The sequence below is a fragment of the Ambystoma mexicanum genome, chromosome 10, assembly GCF_040938575.1.
Source record: "Ambystoma mexicanum isolate Mex_15411 chromosome 10, UKY_AmexF1_1, whole genome shotgun sequence".
Lineage (NCBI taxonomy): Eukaryota > Metazoa > Chordata > Amphibia > Caudata > Ambystomatidae > Ambystoma > Ambystoma mexicanum.
In genome coordinates, this window is record NC_090932.1 from 106,151,237 (window position 1) to 106,170,569 (window position 19,333).

At 47.0% G+C, this 19,333-nt stretch overlaps 1 protein-coding gene across 4 annotated transcripts in view; it reads left to right on the forward strand.

Moving 5' to 3' along the window:
• The window catches only part of EBF2 (EBF transcription factor 2), a 250,907-nt gene extending 233,339 nt beyond the window's left edge, over positions 1 to 17,568 (forward strand). For 2 of the 4 annotated variants that reach the window (XM_069617589.1, XM_069617591.1), the window contains exons 12-17: positions 919 to 984; positions 1,410 to 1,581; positions 2,221 to 2,406; positions 6,229 to 6,396; positions 11,276 to 11,347; positions 16,814 to 17,568. In XM_069617589.1, coding sequence (XP_069473690.1) covers positions 919 to 984; positions 1,410 to 1,581; positions 2,221 to 2,406; positions 6,229 to 6,396; positions 11,276 to 11,304 — 621 coding nt within the window. In that variant the 3' untranslated portion in view covers positions 11,305 to 11,347; positions 16,814 to 17,568. The remainder of the gene's footprint in view (positions 1 to 918; positions 985 to 1,409; positions 1,582 to 2,220; positions 2,407 to 6,228; positions 6,397 to 11,275; positions 11,348 to 16,813) is intronic. The other 2 variants (XM_069617588.1, XM_069617590.1) reach the window with 1 other exon arrangement.
• Positions 17,569 to 19,333: the final 1,765 nt, after the last annotated feature.

Genomic DNA, 19,333 nt, shown 5'->3' on the forward strand with positions numbered 1-19,333 from the left:
TGAGTATGGTCTGGAGAGTGGGCCCAAGAGTCTCATGTGTGAGCTTGCGTGTGCTGTGGAACAGTAAAAGAGTGGGAGGTTGCGCAGAATTAGCTAAGGGGTGGGAGTGAGATAGTTCAAACTCTTACTGGTCCTCATTACAAGGTCGGCGGTAAGGGGTTAACGGCAACGGTAAGGGCGCCGTTGCCATTAACCCCTTACCGCCGAATTACGAGGTTCCATAACATCTAAGGGACCAGGGAGCAAATATCGGGCCCATTATTAGCTCCTTCCCCATTCCCATTGAGCCCTATGGGGGCTCGAATGGGAATGGGGAATGGTTCTCACAATGGGGACTTACTGGGTCCTCCAAGGTTGGAATGACCCGGTAACTACCCATTCCGAGAACCCGGACCCGGTATGCGGTAAGGGGGTTGCCATCGTGCTAATAGCACCATGGCTACCTCCTACCTCGTAATGAGGCCCACTGTGTATCTTTATCGGAATTAGTTGACCAGATCCATCATTCCTGAAAAGACAGGGCAGGTTCCTTTCAGCACAAAGGACAGCTCCATGCCTTCCTGATTAAAGAGTCGAGACCTGCTGATGAGACTGGGACAGAGACCACACAGAGCCCAGAGGAAGGCTGTTTTGTAGGACATTGAGAAACCTCCTTTCATGCTATTGCCTCTGAAAGGCCTGTAGCAGTGAGATACAGTCAGTCATATGTCAGGCCTTTGAAAGGGCAGACTCAATTAGACACCAGGCTCATAGGACTAATACAGACTGACAGACTCTTCCCTGACCCTATCCGACTTTCAGCCATCTTTATTTTCCCTACAAGCCATTCATCGTGTCCAAAGGCTCCCGGCCTTCTCGATTTCCAAGGTACACAGTAAACTCGGCTTCAATTTCTGCCTTTTGTGTTTTTTTAATCAGGAAATGCTTCTGAAGAGAGCTGCAGATCTTGTGGAGGCGCTTTACGGCACACCGCACAACAACCAGGTGAGGGGGTCTTCTACGCCTCTTCTTTTGAACTAAGATCATGTACACATGGTGTGGTGGGAGGAAGATAGGCCCTAGGGGTGGAGGGCAAGTGTAGTGAGCTGACATGCTGTGATAGGCTTTTAGTCGCCCACTACCTAGAGCTGGGGGGCCACGGCACTGTTCTTTTTCACTGTCCCTGGTGAGGGCACAGTGGACTCTGGCAGCCAATTGTTCTATGACATGGCCTTATTTACGCTTACTTACTAGGGGCCCCTTCTTCCACCCACCTTTTTCAGATTTGATGAATTTAGGAATGCAATAGTTTTTAATGGAAATAGTGCATGCAGTTTGTTTACATCCTTTATCAAGATGCATCTGAAATCTGCAAAACCCCAATAACCCGAACTGCACCGTGACTGTGAGTGACTATCATGTTATTGCAGGACATCATTTTGAAGCGAGCAGCGGACATCGCAGAAGCCCTCTATAGTGTCCCACGGAACCCTGGCCAGATCCCACTGTCGAGCTCTCCCGCCCATGGCATGATGGGAATAAACTCATACAGCAGCCAGTTAGGGGTCAGCATCTCAGAGTCGGCACAGGGAAACAACCAGGGTAAGTGACCAGCCAAATCCTTGGGTATTTCACACAACCCAGAATGCGGGCAAGTCAGGGTGGTCTCTTCTGGTTTCCTCTCCTGAAGGCATCAGAGCTCCTTTCTGACGTTTGTCTGTCTTAACTCAAGAAATGAAGTGGTCTGTGAGAAAGCTAAAATGGCCTCCATATTCTCCCAGAGCTTTGAGGAACTTTGAGGGAATCTTTCCTGACAGAAGGATTGCTTCCCGAAGGCTCGAATGAGGATGGTCTCGCTTCTGCTGGGGAGGAAGGATGTCATGGGTGCACCAGAGAACTTGAGTGGGCTGTGTCCTGATGGAAAACAGGGCTTGGGAATTGTGTATCTTGGACTGAACTGCTTTGTTGGTCCCTCGCCCCTCACAGATCTATTTCCGAATGTCACTATCAAATTCACGAGATAGTACCAAAGAGAGAATTTCCGCCATGGCTATTTCCCCCAAACACTTGATGGTGTTACGAAAACCTTGGGGGAATGCAGTTAGACACCTGAAAATTGAAAGTGCAACTTTTGATAATAACTGCTAATATTGACACCACCAAGACCCAAGAAATGAGTGTTTTATGTGTACATTTTGCATTTCTGGATCACGGAACAGTTTTCCACCCATGTTTTCCCAGGGTACATACGGAACACAAGCAGCATCTCGCCGCGTGGCTACTCAACAAGCTCAACGCCTCAACAATCCAACTACAGCACGCCCAGCAACAGCATGAACGGCTATAGCAATGTCCCCATGTCTAATTTGGGGGTCCCCGGGTCCCCGGGATTCATCAACGGCTCGCCCACAGGTTCCCCTTATGGAAGTGAGTGTCATTCTTCTGATTTGGACCCATGCAAAGCGTTTGCAATTTATTTTAGGAAATGTTTGGAATTCTTGGGGTTGGGCAGCAGTCACATTCAAACCCCCACCAGCCCTTATGTTATGCCTTGTTATTTATATCCTGTGCTGCTGCCATTTGCAATGTCTTGCGAGCTCTTGGGGATTTAAAACAGAGGAGTAAAGGGTTAAGTTAGATGGACAAGAGGCAACATGCAAGATAGCTTTGCTGTTGTGCAGATGCATGCATTTTTGGGACCTCCCCTTCCCTGCCAATGACACTTTGAGGGATGCTGATCATACAGCAGAGAAGTACTAGAAATATCGGTGCATAACAGAAAGAGAGATAATCTATAATAAATCAATAAGTATATTTAGATTAATGCAATACTTTTATCTAGAAACATACGCACATGCATATGTATCATGTATGACTGTGTATGCATAGATACACATAATACATACACACACACACACCCTGTAAGTAAATATATGTCTTTCATTATTTCTTCGCATTGTTTGTATTTGACATTTCAAAATGGTCTGGAAGAATGTAGTTTGAGAGCATTCCATCGTACCTGCCATTTAGAGATTGTGAAGAAATCTTGAAATTTGAAATGATGGCCACAAGTAGCATCAAGTAGCATAAAAGTGACTAATGCTGTATTAGTATCTTATATAAAGTCAGCTCTGTTCTGGGGACATATACAAGCCAAATAATGTTCTTCCTACATTATCTCATGTTACAGCATCAAAGAAGCATACATAGTGCAACATTGGCAAAGCCACCATGTATTATTAGGAGCCACACATTCAGCACTGTCAATAATGCCATCATGTGCCTGATATAGTCACCACAATAATGCCTTTATATGCCTAGTAAGTCAGTGTGTAAAGTACTGCCTTCAAAATACTGCCATCGAACACCAGGTGCGGCCTCAAATGCCCATATAATGCCATCACAATCCGAGTACAGTCACCACAGAGTTGATGAAGCATCAAAAGTTAAGTGGAGAAGGAGCTAATCATTTGATTAGTTAACTTGGCGCTACGTGTAATGCTTGTTGTTAGGACTTTATTAGTAAGTCTTTGAATTAGTAATCAGAAAACAGTGACTTCATAAAAATATGAACTATAAAGTCTATCTTACAACGTACCGGGCCCGTGAAGGCTCTATCAGAGCCTCTGAGGGGGCGCTTGGCATATGCTGTCATTTATTTATTGATCACTTATTAGGCGCTTATACAATTAGAAAAACTCTTTCAAAGCGCCCACAGGGAAAACAGGGTGGGGGCAGTGGAGGTAGACAATGAATTGCAGCAAGGATGAATAATTGCATTAATAGTACAAACAAATATAGAGAATTGAGGGAAGGGGGGACGAACCTACTATGCCTTGTGCAACGTCTCCATTAGATGGCGGCATATGCCAAGTGCACCCTCAAATGTTACCGTTAGCTCCAATTTCAGTGATGTTATGGGCTCCTTGCCAATCAATGTTGCATCAAAAGATGATAGGTGTTGTTGTAAGTATGGTGGGTCCAGGTACGGTGTAAGCTGCTTCTCAGACTTGATCATAAGTATGGGGGGTCCAGGTACGGTGTAAGCTGCTTCTCAGACTTTATCACAAGTATGGTGGGTCTAGGTACGGTGTAAGCTGCTTCTTAGACTTTATCACAAGTATGGTGGGTCCAAGTACGGTGTAAGCTGCTTCTTAGACTTTATCACAAGTATGGTGGGTCCAGGTACGGTGTAAGCTGCTTCTCAGACTTGATCATAAGTATGGGGGGTCCAGGTACGGTGTAAGCTGCTTCTCAGACTTTATCACAAGTATGGTGGGTCTAGGTACGGTGTAAGCTGCTTCTTAGACTTTATCACAAGTATGGTGGGTCCAAGTACGGTGTAAGCTGCTTCTTAGACTTTATCACAAGTATGGTGGGTCCAGGTACGATGTAAGCTGCTTCTCAGACTTGATCATAAGTATGGGGGGTCCAGATACTGTGTAAGCTACTTCGCAGACTTGATCATAAGTATGGGGGGTCCAGGTACGGTGTAAGCTGCTTCTTAGACTTTATCACAAGTAAGGTGGGTCCAGGTACGGTGTAAGCTGCTTCTTAGACTTTATCACAAGTAAGGTGGGTCCAGGTACGGTGTAAGCTGCTTCTTAGACTTTATCACAAGTATGGTGGGTCCAAGTACGGTGTAAGCTGCTTCTCAGACTTGATCATAAGTATGGGGCGTCCAGGTACGGTGTAAGCTGCTTCTTAGACTTTATCACAAGTATGGTGGGTCTAGGTACGGTGTAAGCGGCTTCTCAGACTTGATCATAAGTATCGGGGGTCCAGGTACGGTGTAAGCTGCTTCTTAGACTTTATCACAAGTATGGTGGGTCCAGGTACGGTGTAAGCTGCTTCTCAGACTTGATCATAAGTATGGGGGGTCCAGATACTGTGTAAGCTGCTTCGCAGACTTGATCATAAGTATGGGGGGTCCAGGTACGGTGTAAGCTGCTTCTTAGACTTTATCACAAGTAAGGTGGGTCCAGGTACGGTGTAAGCTGCTTCTTAGACTTTATCACAAGTAAGGTGGGTCCAGGTACGGTGTAAGCTGCTTCTTAGACTTTATCACAAGTATGGTGGGTCCAAGTACGGTGTAAGCTGCTTCTCAGACTTGATCATAAGTATGGGGCGTCCAGGTACGGTGTAAGCTGCTTCTTAGACTTTATCACAAGTATGGTGGGTCTAGGTACGGTGTAAGCGGCTTCTCAGACTTGATCATAAGTATCGGGGGTCCAGGTACGGTGTAAGATGCTTCTTAGACTTTATCACAAGTATGGGGGGTCCAGGTACGGCGTAAGCTGCTTCTCAGACTTGATCATAAGTATGGGGGGTCCAGGTACTGTGTAAGCTGCTTCTCAGACTTGATCATAAGTATGGGGGGTCCAGGTACTGTGTAAGCTGCTTCTCAGGCTTGATCATAAGTATGGTGGGTCTAGGTACGGTGTAAGCTGCTTCTCAGACTTGATCATAAGTATGGGGCGTCCAGGTACGGTGTAAGCTGCTTCTTAGACTTTATCACAAGTATGGTGGGTCTAGGTACGGTGTAAGCGGCTTCTCAGACTTGATCATAAGTATCGGGGGTCCAGGTACGGTGTAAGATGCTTCTTAGACTTTATCACAAGTATGGGGGGTCCAGGTACGGCGTAAGCTGCTTCTCAGACTTGATCATAAGTATGGGGGGTCCAGGTACTGTGTAAGCTGCTTCTCAGACTTGATCATAAGTATGGGGGGTCCAGGTACTGTGTAAGCTGCTTCTCAGACTTGATCATAAGTATGGTGGGTCTAGGTACGGTGTAAGCTGCTTCTCAGACTTGATCATAAGTATGGTGGGTCTAGGTACGGTGTAAGCTGCTTCTCAGACTTGATCACAAGTATGGGGGGTCCAGGTACGGCGTAAACTGCTTCTCAGACTTGATCATAAGTATGGGGGGTCCAGGTACTGTGTAAGCTGCTTCTCAGACTTGATCATAAGTATGGGGGGTCCAGGTACGGTGTAAGCTGCTTCTTAGACTTTAGCACAAGTATGGTGGGTCAAGGTACTGTGTAAGCTACTTCTCATACTTTATCCGACTCCCAGTTGCCTCTGTGCCCAGCCCTGCCATCCCTACTTTCAGCTCTAGTGACCTGCTGGTTAGTTGATGTCTGTATTTATGCCTAGGAGCCTCTGCATTGGACCAGAGACTCCTCATGTGTACTTTCATTGTGGGCCCTCGTGCCATTTCTGCTACTCATGGCTCCTCTCCTTTACAGTTATGCCTTCCAGTCCCACGATCGGCTCGTCCAGTGGCTCCTCCATTTTACCCTTCTCCTCCTCCGTCTTCCCATCCGTCAAACAGAAGAGTGCCTTCGCTCCAGTCATCCGGCCACAGGGGTCCCCCTCTCCGGCTTGCTCCAGCGGCAACGGCAATGGGTTCCGAGGTAAGACCGTCAGCCACTGTCGCGTACCTGCTGAGAGGTGTTTGCGTTCGGCTGGGGTAGGGGGGGGCTGACCTCTGTGATGGAAGGCTTCTGATGCAGCCTACCCTGGAATGTGGCGTTTGTGATTTTTCGAATCACAACATGTGGATGTCCAAGTAATGTTGTACCATGTTATGTTGTAGCCCATATGTAAGTAATGTCCTATGCATTGTCTACATTCTGTATTCTCCACACGTACATACTTTTAATTTGCCACAAGAGTTGGAGGAAAGCCAGGTGCAGACATGGCGACAGGTTTATAGCGGGATTATTCCGACAGCCATAATTTCGAATGTCTAGTTTCGACAACAAATGCGTCTAAAAAATACATTCTTTTTTTTAAAAAAAATAATGGGGGGGTCCCCACATCCCCCGTTTTATTGTTATCCCTTAACACCCATTTTAGTTTTTAAAAAAACTTTACCCACAAAAAAATGATTTTTTTCTGATGCATTTTTGTCAAAACTTTTGGCATTCGAAACTATTTTTTCGAAACAATGCCCGGATACCATGGCAACAATATGCAACATTCAGCCATACGCTGCCTATTTGTACCTGCAGGGAATACTGCTGAATCCTAAAGATTGTCCCTGGTGGTTACTGCCCTGTCCCAGAAAGTAGACGGAAACCATTCCACTGGTGGTAACGCATAGATGCATTCATTTCTGACATCAGTCATACAGTAATCGTGCCCACGCCAGCTAGTGGGCATTGAGCAACCTTTCTGTAGATATGTCAACACATGGATCGGGAAATAACCTCATTTCAGCTGACGAATAAGTTGGTTAGTCAACTGATTGGCCAGCATCCATCGACATCACCAGCTTGTGCTTCCTCAACCTATGGAGAAGGAGAGGTGCTGGGGCCTTGCCTTCCCCTTGGATCACTCACCCATGCCCCCTGGAATACACGCTCCTAAGGATAACACGGCTTACCTGGTATCTTACCCTTTAACCAAGGTTGTCACAGGCCCTCGTTTGTGGATGCAGTTATTGCAGAGAGCTGAGTGTAAGCTCAGAGTAATACAAGCTTTCCACACAAGGGAATGGATGGATTCCAGCTAGTTGGGGACAAGTTGGACCCATCCAAGGAATGAAAAGGACAACTGCTCATATTTGGTTTCATAAAGCGCAGCAAATGCACGATAGAACTTCTAGCAGAAGAGGCAGACGAAAAGCATAAATAACTTTTAAAGAAAATACGTGACAAATTATTGGCCTGGAGAGGGCAACACTGGGAAGGAGGCATGCCCTGCAAGTAAAGCGCAGGGATGAGAAGGGCAGATGGAATGCGCCTGCCTGCCTGCCTTTCATGCACACAGAGTGGGCCTGATTCACGGAAGTGTTTTATAATGGCGCAACCCCATAGGAAAACGTTCCATCAATCAGGCCCAGAGTCTTTGCTCCGTGGCTGAACTCTTCCCCACACGCCCCGCCTGGGCACCTGGGTTTCGCTGCTCGGTTGCGCGCAGAAAGCAACTCCTTCCAGAGGATATTCGGAAACGTTGTGCGGTTCGCACCCTAGAACTCGCAGCCACCTCTCCATTGGCTCTCCGTGTCCCTTAATGTACTTGAGTGCTAAGTGGCCAAGAGTAATGACCCTCGTTAGGGGCGGCCTGATTGAAACGTCCCAGTTGTTACGCAGTGAAGGAGAATATTTTGTTTGACAACCTGCTGCAGCGCCCAGCGCTTCAGGGAGCCAGCGTCGGGTTACCCATTCATCACCCCCGACAGGGATACCTGGCAACTCCCCACATCTCTCCACTGAAACCCATTAGCGCTTCTCCACCGGGGAGCTGTTTAGTCGGCTTCCCTTTCCGTCAGCGACAAGGGGGGGGCCCGGGGGGGGGCCCTCGTCTATATTATGTGCATGATTGCCAGCCTCCAGGAATAAGACCTTTCCTGGGCAAGGTTTTTACTCACAAAAAGAATGCATTCTGGGAGACGTAGTGTTACCATCAAGATAAGGCATTGGATCCAGAGCGTCCTGTGATACCAAAGTTTGGTAAAAGGGAAAGCCAGGACAGGAAAAGTGGATTCTCTGTGACATGGAGAGATCTGGTCGAACTACGCTACTGTTAACATATTCGAACTTTACAAATATGACCTGCTAGGAGCGTGGCCCACTTAAAGGTTGGGTTTCTTCTTACCCGCATACAAGGAACATTGCAGAGAGCACGCAAACGCATTGTGTTTTCCTGGGTGCCTTCTCTACCACGCAGTCAAGGCCTCCTTCGGGCAGAGGAAAGCATCACTTTGGGGTTTCCGATTAATCTGTCAGGACAGGGGAGAAAGATGGAAAAGGGTAAACTCAGAAACATGACGTTTGGGGGGACTCAGATTGACAGAAAACAGGGGCGTATCCCCTTGCATCACCCCCAGCTTTTCAACGGTTCCCCCAATATCGGCCCCCAAGAGTGGCAAGTGCCGCCGAGAGCAAGGGGGTGTGGGGTCACGTGTGCCATGTATATCCATGGCACTAGGAAACGTAAAGCTCATCTATTTAACTCAATCTGGGGGGGTGTGGGGGGGGGGATTGCGCCTGCGCCTACATCAGCTGGTGACTGGATTGTGCGTTTATAAGGAAATTCAAATATGGGTTCTGTACTGTCCTGCCCAGGCTCCCCCCCCCCCCCCCACTCCCGCTCCAGGGCCCCCGGCAACCTGAACTGTTTGCTGAAAAGGGGAATCGTGACTGTTTGCTAAGCGAAATCTCTCTCCACCTATTGATGGCATGACATGGTGGTTGCAATGTCGCAGTCTGTGGAGGTAATTGCTTGAGAGTAAGTGTGTCTTGACTGGGAGAAGCAACGGCCTGAGAGTGGGAAAGCCTTCCCCAGCTAGAAGTGAGCAGCAGGTGTAACCCGGAAGTGATCAAGCACGCTCAGCCTAGGAGCACAGCAGCTGAAAGGGGGAACTCATAGAGGAATCAGAACCTGGAAATGATGGAGCAGGAAAGAGCAAGCACGACCTAAGAGATACAGAAAGCGTGCAGGCAGCTCTAACAAGAATAACTTGCCTGAAAGTGAACGAGCAAGTACACCCTGGAAGGGAAAGAGCAAGTACACTGTCAAAGTGACAGAGCAAGTACATCCTCGAAGGGAAAGAGCAAGTACACCGTGAAAGTGACAGAGCAAGTACATCCTCGAAGGGAAAGAGCAAGTACACCGTGAAAGTGACAGAGCAAGTACATCATCGAAGGGAAAGAGCAAGTACACCGTGAAAGTGACAGAGCAAGTACACCCTGGAAGTGAAAGAGCAAGTACACCCTGAAAGTGAAAGAGCAAGTACACCCTGAAAGTGAAACAGCAAGTACACCCTGGAAGTGAAAGAGCAAGTACACCCTGAAAGTGAAAGAGCAAGTACACCCTGAAAGTGAAACAGCAAGTACACCCTGGAAGTGAAAGAGCAAGTACACCCTGAAAGTGAAAGAGCAAGTACACCCTGAAAGTGAAACAGCAAGTACACCCTGGAAGTGAAAGAGCAGGTACACCCTGGAAGTGAAAGAGCAGTACACCCTGGAAGTGAAAGAGCAAGTACACCCTGGAAGTGAAAGAGCAAGTACACCCTGAAAGTGAAAGAGCAAGTACACCCTGGAAGTGACAGAGCAAGTACACCCTGAAAGTGAAAGAGCAAGTACACCCTGAAAGTGAAAGAGCAAGTACACCCTGAAAGTGAAAGAGCAAGTACACCCTGGAAGTGACAGAGCAAATACAACCCGAAACCTATTAGGCAAGCACAACTTGGAAGTTATCTATGACACAAAACGTGAAAGTGATAGTGCAGAGAACAATAACCACAGCACATGAACTGAAATGGAAGCACATTTTGGAAGTAATACAGCGGGAACAACCTGGCAAGGATATTTCAGGGATAGCCTGGAAGGGATGAACACAGAACCTGGAAGCGCTAGCAAGGTCTGGAAGCACTAGTAAGGCCAACAAAACCCCACTAATCAACGTTAGTCGTGAGTGCCAACAGGTCTTTGTGGTGGCGGGTCCTGCACTGAGGCATTCATCCTTTTCTTGCAGCTTCTCATTACTCATGCACAGAAGGCTTCCTTGTACTCCCAACCATTTCCATTCATTCACTCCGAAGAGCAGTAGCACTTTTTTTGTTTTTGTTTTGCATCTGTATAGATTATTCAATCATGTATCTGAGCGCCCACCCCAAGACATGAGAGGTCGGCACCTAGTTTAGCTTGCTCCTCCCTACAAGAGACATGGACCCTCTGCAGGGTTTGAAGGAAATTTAATCTGCACCCATGGCATTGTGTATTTATGTGCATAGTAGTGTACAGGCCCGTGTACTCTAGCCAAAGTGCATGTTTTCATTAACACAGTAGGACCACAATATATCCTAAGCCTACAGCTCCCTCTAGCGGTGACAACAGGCAAAGCAATGCAAATTGGCCCACTGTCTTTCTTAAGGCAACAGCTCCCTCTAGTGAAGCATCCTGTGCATTCGGACAGCCTCTACTGCGCATGACTGCATCGGACAAACATACACATGGCCTTTTATCATATAGGATATAATGCCTCTTGTGATCAAAATGAGACCATGGGGGGCAACAATGGGCAGTAAAGGCTCATCTCACACCTGCTATCCCAGAGAGGTAAGGTGACTGCCGGTTTGAATGGTATTCATATTAACCCAGAGTGAAAAACAATGCATGAATGTTGTTTAGAGCGACACTACATCGCAACAAGTGAACCAATTGCAACTCAATTTTCGTGCCTGCATAACATATATACACGTCTTATTGGTTGATAATCGATTTTCCATGAACCAGTGCCCAATTAAATGCTTTTCTTGCACTAATATGTCCCTCTCTCTTTCAGATAACTCCTTCTGCTTGATCCTGCAGTGAAGTCATATTCCTGTATTGATGACATCACAACCTATAGCCATAGGCATGTATATGACGTCACAGATTCAGTGGCATTACTTCACTGCTTGATTATAGCGCAAATCTCGTGCATGCACTTCCGCTGAGCAAAGCATATCTGTGGACTTGTCCCGCACGCCTCCAAGGGGGTTGTAAAATCATTTGAGAAAGATTCTAGGCCGCCGAAAAGGCACCGCAGCCTGTTCATGGACTGCGCTGTTGCTCATGGCCCGAAACAAAGGCTGCGTGAGCACGTCTTTGGAAGGACCCCTTTAAGAATTAGAGGCAGACTTGCCGATGATTGGATGGTAAAATTTCCTGAGGGGTGGAGGGTTCTGAAAGTCTAGAAGCGCAAATCCAGACTCGCATACCAGCCATCCAAGGCGCAAGCCTTTCAGGGAACTCCCCCAATTTCCCCACCTGCAAGACTTTCTCTGCAGGTGGTAATCCGAGAAGCACTATTACAAAAGCCTAAATGCATCCCTTATTACATTGTAACATCTAATCTAGTTTTCCGAATTACTGCAAAAATGATGGGCACCTCTATTGTGTTTAATTATATTGGGTCTAGTTTATAATGGCACAATCCCATGGGAAAACCCTCTGTGAATCAGGCCCTTTATGTTTTAAATCAGACATATTAATTAGTAGAACCCTGGATTCAATGTAATGGGTCATGGAAAAAGGGCACTGCCTCCTTTTAAAACCTTTTTAGGAAAACCAAGTTCCTACATAGATCCGGAGCATGGGAAAAGTGTTAGTACATTGGCCGGCATGAGAGAGTGAAGGTGGCGATATGGGCTGGGCGGGAGGGATGCCCATAGATGTAAGAGAAAGTGTGGGGGGGGAGAAACAAAAGCAAACCAAAGACCCTAATCATTTGTAGAAAACTAGATTTGAAGTAATAGCGCATATCCATCCTGGATTTAAGAATACAGTGAGTCCATATGCACACCCCTTCCTACGAGTGGGGCATCTGGGGACCGGCATATCCTAGCATCAAAGGACGGAAAAAGGATTAGGGGGATCTATAGTTCAAAATAATTGAGCCCTTTTCAGTGAAAAGTAGAGTCTTTACCAAGGATTATGGTTTCGGAGGCAGGAGGATGTGGAGACATCTTATGAGTAAGGTTACAAAATAGTCCACTTAAAGGGTTGCTGGGTCCACATTGCCAAGGGCGGAGCAGCACATGAAAAGGAAGTGTGTACAGGGAGACATTTGACATGTACTTGCTGTTCTCTGGCCTAGCAGCACAAAGAGGGCTGATTGGGCGTTGGCCTTGGTTGTTATTGTCTCCCTTGCTTACTACTCAAATACAGCATTAGAAGGGATTTCCTTTTTCAGCCAAAAAGGGACCAACTATATAACGCTGCCGAATTCTAATCCAAAAGTTTAGCATCCAAACTATGTAGTTAGTATACATTTGGAACCGTGTCTTTTAGTGGGGAAAACCAAGCACCTCCTCTTTCCTTACCATTCCTTGCCACTATCACACAAAGCTTTCAAGGTTAACTATTTGCAGTCCCACCTCCCGCCATTGGGGCCAATGTCACGTCACTGTCAAATTTCAATGCGTTAGATGTAGGCATGACCCAGTGCTGTGACATCATCGCTGCCTGCAGTCAAGCGTTGACACTCTGCACTTTGTGGTTGCTGCCAAATATTTTTTCTGCATCTTCAGACATCCCAACGTGATTTTACAACCCCTTGGAGCTAAGAAAAGACATATATGCTTTGATGCAAATGCATGCCCTAGTTGTTGTGTTGGTGATGGGCAGTGGGGAAGCTGTGGCTTGTGCATGCTGAAGTCTATCAAGCCACGGGGGGAGATACTCTGTTCTCTTGGTAACAGGGGTAGCCTGGTTTTGTTCAATGCCCGCATGTGGAGCTTGGTGGTCAGTGCTGGATTTGTGTCGTGGAAGACATGATATCTGTATGTCCAGGAGGTTGAGCCTGTGTGGGTGGTGATGTGTTGGTGACAGGTGAAACCTTGATTTGTGAATAGTTCGGAAGCTGCAGCCTGTGCTTCATTCATGTGTTAAGGATGGGGGGCTGGTGGAGGGAGACATGCTTTCTGCAAGTTGAGCAGTGGGGGTGGGAGGTGTTTCAGTGATGATGATGCGTGATAGGGGAGGGAGTATAATTAGTGTATGATGGCAGAAATGGAGTCTGGGGTCGGTGCTACGTTGGAGATACACATTGCAGAATGAGGAACTGGGCGGCGAGGGCTCTGGTGGTGGAAACCAGGATTTCTATACTGTACTAGAGGCGGGCCGTGGTGAGTCATTGCCTTATTGTATACCCTACTGGAGGTGGGCCGTGGTGAGTCATTGCTTTATTGTATACCCTACTGGAGGCGGGCCGTGGTGTGTCATTGCCTTATTGTATACCCTACTGGAGGTGGGCATGGGGAGTCATTGCCTTATTGTATACCCTACTGGAGGTGGGCCGTGCTGAGGCATTGCTTTATTGTATACGTACTGGAGGTGGGCCGTGGTGAGTCATCGCTTTATTGTATACCCTACTGGAGGTGGGCCGTGCTGAGGCATTGCTCTATTGTATACCCTACTGGAGGTGGGCCGTGGTGAGTCATTGCTTTATTGTATACCCTACTGGAGGTGGGCCGTGGGGAGTCATTGCTTTATTGTATACCGTACTGGAGGTGGGCCGTGGTGAGGCATTGCTTTATTGTATAACGTACTGGAGGTGGGCCGTGGTGAGGCATTGCTTTATTGTATACCCTACTGTAGGTGGGCCGTGCTGAGGCATTGCTTTATTGTATACCGTACTGGAGGTGGGCCGTGGTGAGGCATTGCTTTATTGTATACCGTACTGGGGGTGGGCCGTGGTGAGGCATTGCTTTATTGTATACCTACTGGAGGTGGTCCGTGGTGAGTCTTTGCTTTATTGTATAACCTACTGGAGGTGGGCCGTGGTGAGGCATTGCTTTATTGTATACCCTACTGGAGGTGGGCCGTGGTGAGTCATTGCTTTATTGTATACCCTACTGGAGGTGGGCCGTGGTGAGGCATTGCTTTATTGTATACCCTACTGGAGGTGGGCGTGGTGAGTCATTGCTTTATTGTATACCCTACTGGAAGTGGGCCGTGGTGAGTCATTGCTTTATTGTATACCCTACTGGAAGTGGGCCGTGGTGAGTCATTGCTTTATTGTATACCCTACTGGAGGTGGGCCGTGGGGAGTCATTGCTTTATTGTATACCCTACTGGAGGCGGGCCGTGGTGAGTCATTGCTTTATTGTATACCCTACTGGAAGTGGGCCGTGGTGAGTCATTGCTTTATTGTATACCCTACTGGAAGTGGGCCGTGGTGAGTCATTGCTTTATTGTATACCCTACTGGAGGTGGGCCGTGGGGAGTCATTGCTTTATTTTATACCCTACTGGAGGCGGGCCGTGGTGAGTCATTGCTTTATTGTATACCCTACTGGAGGTGGGCCGTGGTGAGTCATTGCTTTATTGTATACCCTACTGGAGGTGGGCCGTGGTGAGGCATTGCTTTATTGTATACCCTACTGGAAGTGGGCCGTGGTGAGTCATTGCTTTATTGTATACCCTACTGGAGGTGGGCCGTGGGGAGTCATTGCTTTATTGTATACCCTACTGGAGGTGGGCCGTGGGGAGTCATTGCTTTATTGTATACCCTACTGGAGTTAGGCCGTGGTGAGTCATTGATTTATTTGCGCATTATAAATACCGAATACATTCAATTAAATTAAATTGGTGAGGGGTGGCGTTTTTTTTTGTACGGCATAAAAGGTAGAAACTGGGGGGGAGGGAGTCAGGGCTCTGATGTGAAGAGAGAAGCCATTATTTGAATTATGCTGCAAGAGATGGGCACTGGGTAGTCAATGCTCTGCTGGTACCAGCCATGGCATGAGCAGCCGGGGGAGCAATGCTTGGCCTAGAAGGAAGCGGAGAATCTCAGAGACTGGCTAGGCGTCAGTGTTGGGCTGGCGAGGGATAATCAGGGTTGGCGACGAGTGATTGGGTTTGCCGTGATGTTTGTATGACGCTGAAGGAGCACAGGACCTGGGTTCATAAAGGTGATATTTTTAGGAAAGAATTTACAATATAAATGAGTGATCAGAGCATTCGTTTAGAGAAGGCTCATTTCTGGAAATGGCGGTCACAGGTCTGTGTGGTGGGATGACTAATCATTTTCTTGGAATGTGCATTTGATTTTTTAAATCTGTGTTTGTGTGTATACCATTGTGTGATATTACATGTTTCCAGTTATAATGAGTGCATGTAGAAGAAGGTGCGGCCTGAGGTGCAGATCTGTGTTGTTTATGGGAATCCATGATTTTTCTGACATGACCATCCTTACAGCCTGCTATTAATAATAATAATAATGTATTTCTTATATAGTGCTACACCCCATAGGACTCAGAGCACTCAAATAACAGAAGACATTATTATCCTACAGAGTGGCACTCATTTTATTGACCTGGGAAGGATGGCAGGCTGAGTTGACCCTGCCGGGGTTCGAACCTGCCACAGCAGGCTGCACACAGATATCAGGGGCAAGCGCTTAGCTCCCTGTGCTATCTGACCGGCTCTAGTCTCATTCAGAACCCTGGTTGCCTCCCTGTCCATGAAGGTGGTTACTCCCTGCCAGCCGAGTTGAGTGTCACTCAGAAGTCTTCTGATAGTGCACTGTTATGGGCGGGATTACTTTTCAATAGTGTCTAAGATTCTACCACTCACGCCTATTCCCATATCCAGTCATAGCAAGCATGGGTAATAAGTGTGCCACGTCCCCAGAACAATATCAGCATCGCTTTAATTCAAATCCCAATTATTAAACAATTCAACCCATGTGCAGCTTACTAATCAATAGCTAACTGCATCATGGCTGCCATGCAGCCAACGATCACATGTAGGGTTTGCGAAGCATCGTCTCCAAATGAAGACCGGTCACCTGTGCTAATGGAGAGGTGTTCAGGTGAACTATAAACAGGACAGGCGTGTTCTGTTTCATGTGCTGTCAGCGACCTATCGGGAGTAGAGCATGCCTGCTAGTACGGGATGCTGGCACCCCTTCCGAAGGATAGCACATCTGCTGGGATGTGCCGCTACCGCCCTGTTAGAAGTACAGGATGATCGCACCGTCCCATTACAAGTGTAGCACACCCGCTGGGAGCTGCGATTAGAAGTCCAGCTCAGCTAATGGCAAGCGCTGTCTGATTAGAACTAAAGCATGCCTTCTGAGAGAACCTGGCCTACACCTTGGAAAAATGAGCAAATGCAATACCTGCCCATTGAAAATACTCTGGGCCTGATTCATGGAACGTTTTCCTATGGGATTGCGCCATTATAAAACACTTCCATGAATCTTCTCTGTGCATCGTTCCAAAGGGCTGATGTACCTCGCAGGAGCGTTCTCAGACCTATGCATGACAGATGTCAAAAAGTGGTAACATGTTTTCAAAATGCTGACCTTATTTCCTTTTCCTCTTGATTTTTAGCGATGACCGGCCTGGTAGTGCCCCCGATGTAAAAGAAACACGAGGTCTGCCTTTGGCGCAAGACAGGACTGCTCATTCTGAAAGACTACTCAAAACAAAACAAAAACTCTACTGATCTTTTCAGGAAACTGGGCCAAAAAGGAGAACTCATTTTTGTTTTGTTTATTGAAGGGAACACTTTCTATGGTCTCAGGAGGAAACTGCATCTTTTTTTCTCTGCGCCCCATTGGTTTCTCAGCAGCATTCCGCTAGGATATGTCATGGACAGACGCCAGCAAAGGGACAAGTACATCCGTGTGAACACGGAGAACTGCTGGTGCCAGTAGGGGCGATCAAGGTCTTGTTATGGACAGCCGGAAAAGAAAAAAAAAAAAAAACACTTCGTATGTTTGTAAAAATACACAAAATAATTGGCGAAACAGCCCTGCTCGATATTTTCGATACAATTTCTTTGTTGGACACAAGAGCAAGGTGAACTTTCTATTTTCTACAAAGCTTTTCGGATATTGATTTCGTTTACGACGCCAATGATGGAGAAAAAAAATGAACATTAATAATTGAAAAAAAAACAGGGTACCAGCATGGAAGACTTTCGATAAACACAACTGAATGGAGAAGCCTCATTCCGTGTATGTGTGTACTTATAGTTTAACCTTTCCCGACCGTTTTAAACATGTTTTACATTATTTAAATGAATAAACTTGTAAGTTATTGTATTTAGAGGTAGTCATAAGAACTATATTAATAATTAAAAGGTAAAAAAAAAACTGTGGGGACTTTTTCCTCAAATTGTACAATGAAAATAATTCAGCTTCCAGCAAAGGCCGTGGGGAGCAGACTCTTCCTCGTGAACCTTATTCACACTGCAAACTGTGCAATGTCTTTCACCAAGGGGCCAAGGCCTCGTGCGCTCACTGCAAAGACTGTCCCATGCCCGCATCTGGTGGGGGAGGGCGAGGGGCTGTGTATAATGTTATGTCATGTTATCTTACATTTGTATAGTGCCTACTGCCACAGGTCCTGGCGTCGATGGACAGACACTCTGAGCACAGCAAAAAATAGACCAAATGTTTTGTGTAAAACGAGGAGGTGTCCTGAATAATGAGCCCCAGCCGCTGGAGGCGGCCATTTGCCATGCGTCTCCACTTCCTGCAAAAGAGGCAAAATGGTGTCAAGTCAACCTCCTCCAGCGGGGCCCAATGCACTGGACATCTCGGTGCAGGCAAAGTCTGCTTTACTTGCCCTTAGTTAGGAAGAAGTACATTGTACTGGAATGTCTTGGGTGCATTGGGGTAAGAATGGGCCGCACTACTTTTTGAAGCACTTCCTTGGAAATGTACTTATTATTGACATGAGATTTAAATGGGCAGGTTCTGTCAGATGTCGCTTTCCAAGAAAGAGACCTCTTCTCAGAAGGGAGGCTCTTCCTTCAATTGGATGGTGCAAAACCAGTGGGAGACGTGTACCGAACACAGTACTGGAACTAAGGTCTCGCAGGGTAGAGGGTAGGCGGAAGCACAGTGAGACATGTGGCGAGGTGTTGCGACCGGGGAACTGCAATAGTCTAAGTGACGAGTAACTAAGACTCCTATTACAACATTAAACTTGCACAGGGACATGAATGGACAAATCCTCTACATAGAAAGACTAGTAGTGGAACGCCGCTCCCGAGCGTTCCCGCTCCCTTCCATCACTGTGCAAAGCCCTTCTTACCAGTAAGGCAGTGCAGCAATGGAGAGTCTACGCTCTTCCTTTTTCCAATCCGAATTTTAAGCAGGCCCTGGCTTCAAAAATATTCTTTGCTTTTTGTTTTTCCTCAACATATTTATTAAAAGAGGGTTTCACGGATTGGTAACTGCAGAGCTAATATTTGTGCGTGGCAATGTGGTTTGGCGCCCACCGCACTGGGGGCATTTTTAGAGCCAAGTCCCTCTGGCAGGTTTGTCACGCTAAGAACATTGGTGAGCCAAGACAGCCCATGTGTCTGCTCTTGCCTGTTGGCGCGCAGTCATGTGCAATCGTTTGCGGGACCCACATTCTACGCAGTGTCAAAGCCGGGAGTTGAACACTAGTTTTCCTCCCCAGGCAGTGGATGTGTAATGCACGAAGCAACGCATTACACATTTCCATCAACTTTTCTCTGGCTGGCCCCCATCCACAAGGCTGACCCCCAAACAATGCCTTTGGCATTGTGCACATTTGGTTCACTGTGCTACCGAAGCAACAACTTTAAATAAACAAATGCAGTGACTAGCAGCTGTTCACTCAGTTACTGACATCAAACGCTTCACTTTGTGTTGACACTGACATTTCAGAGTCATAATCATTTTGCGGCAGGGTGCAACACATTTAGCAATCTCATTTTCTATACACTCGGAGCTCACTGGTCAAGGCTGACCGCCATCTTTCAACTCCTCCAAATACATTTTTCATGAGGAAGAAAGGCAGATGGCTAATTCTGCTCACGCACACCGCGCAGTACAAGCACACAGAATTCCAAGAGATAAGTCTAGTCTAGTA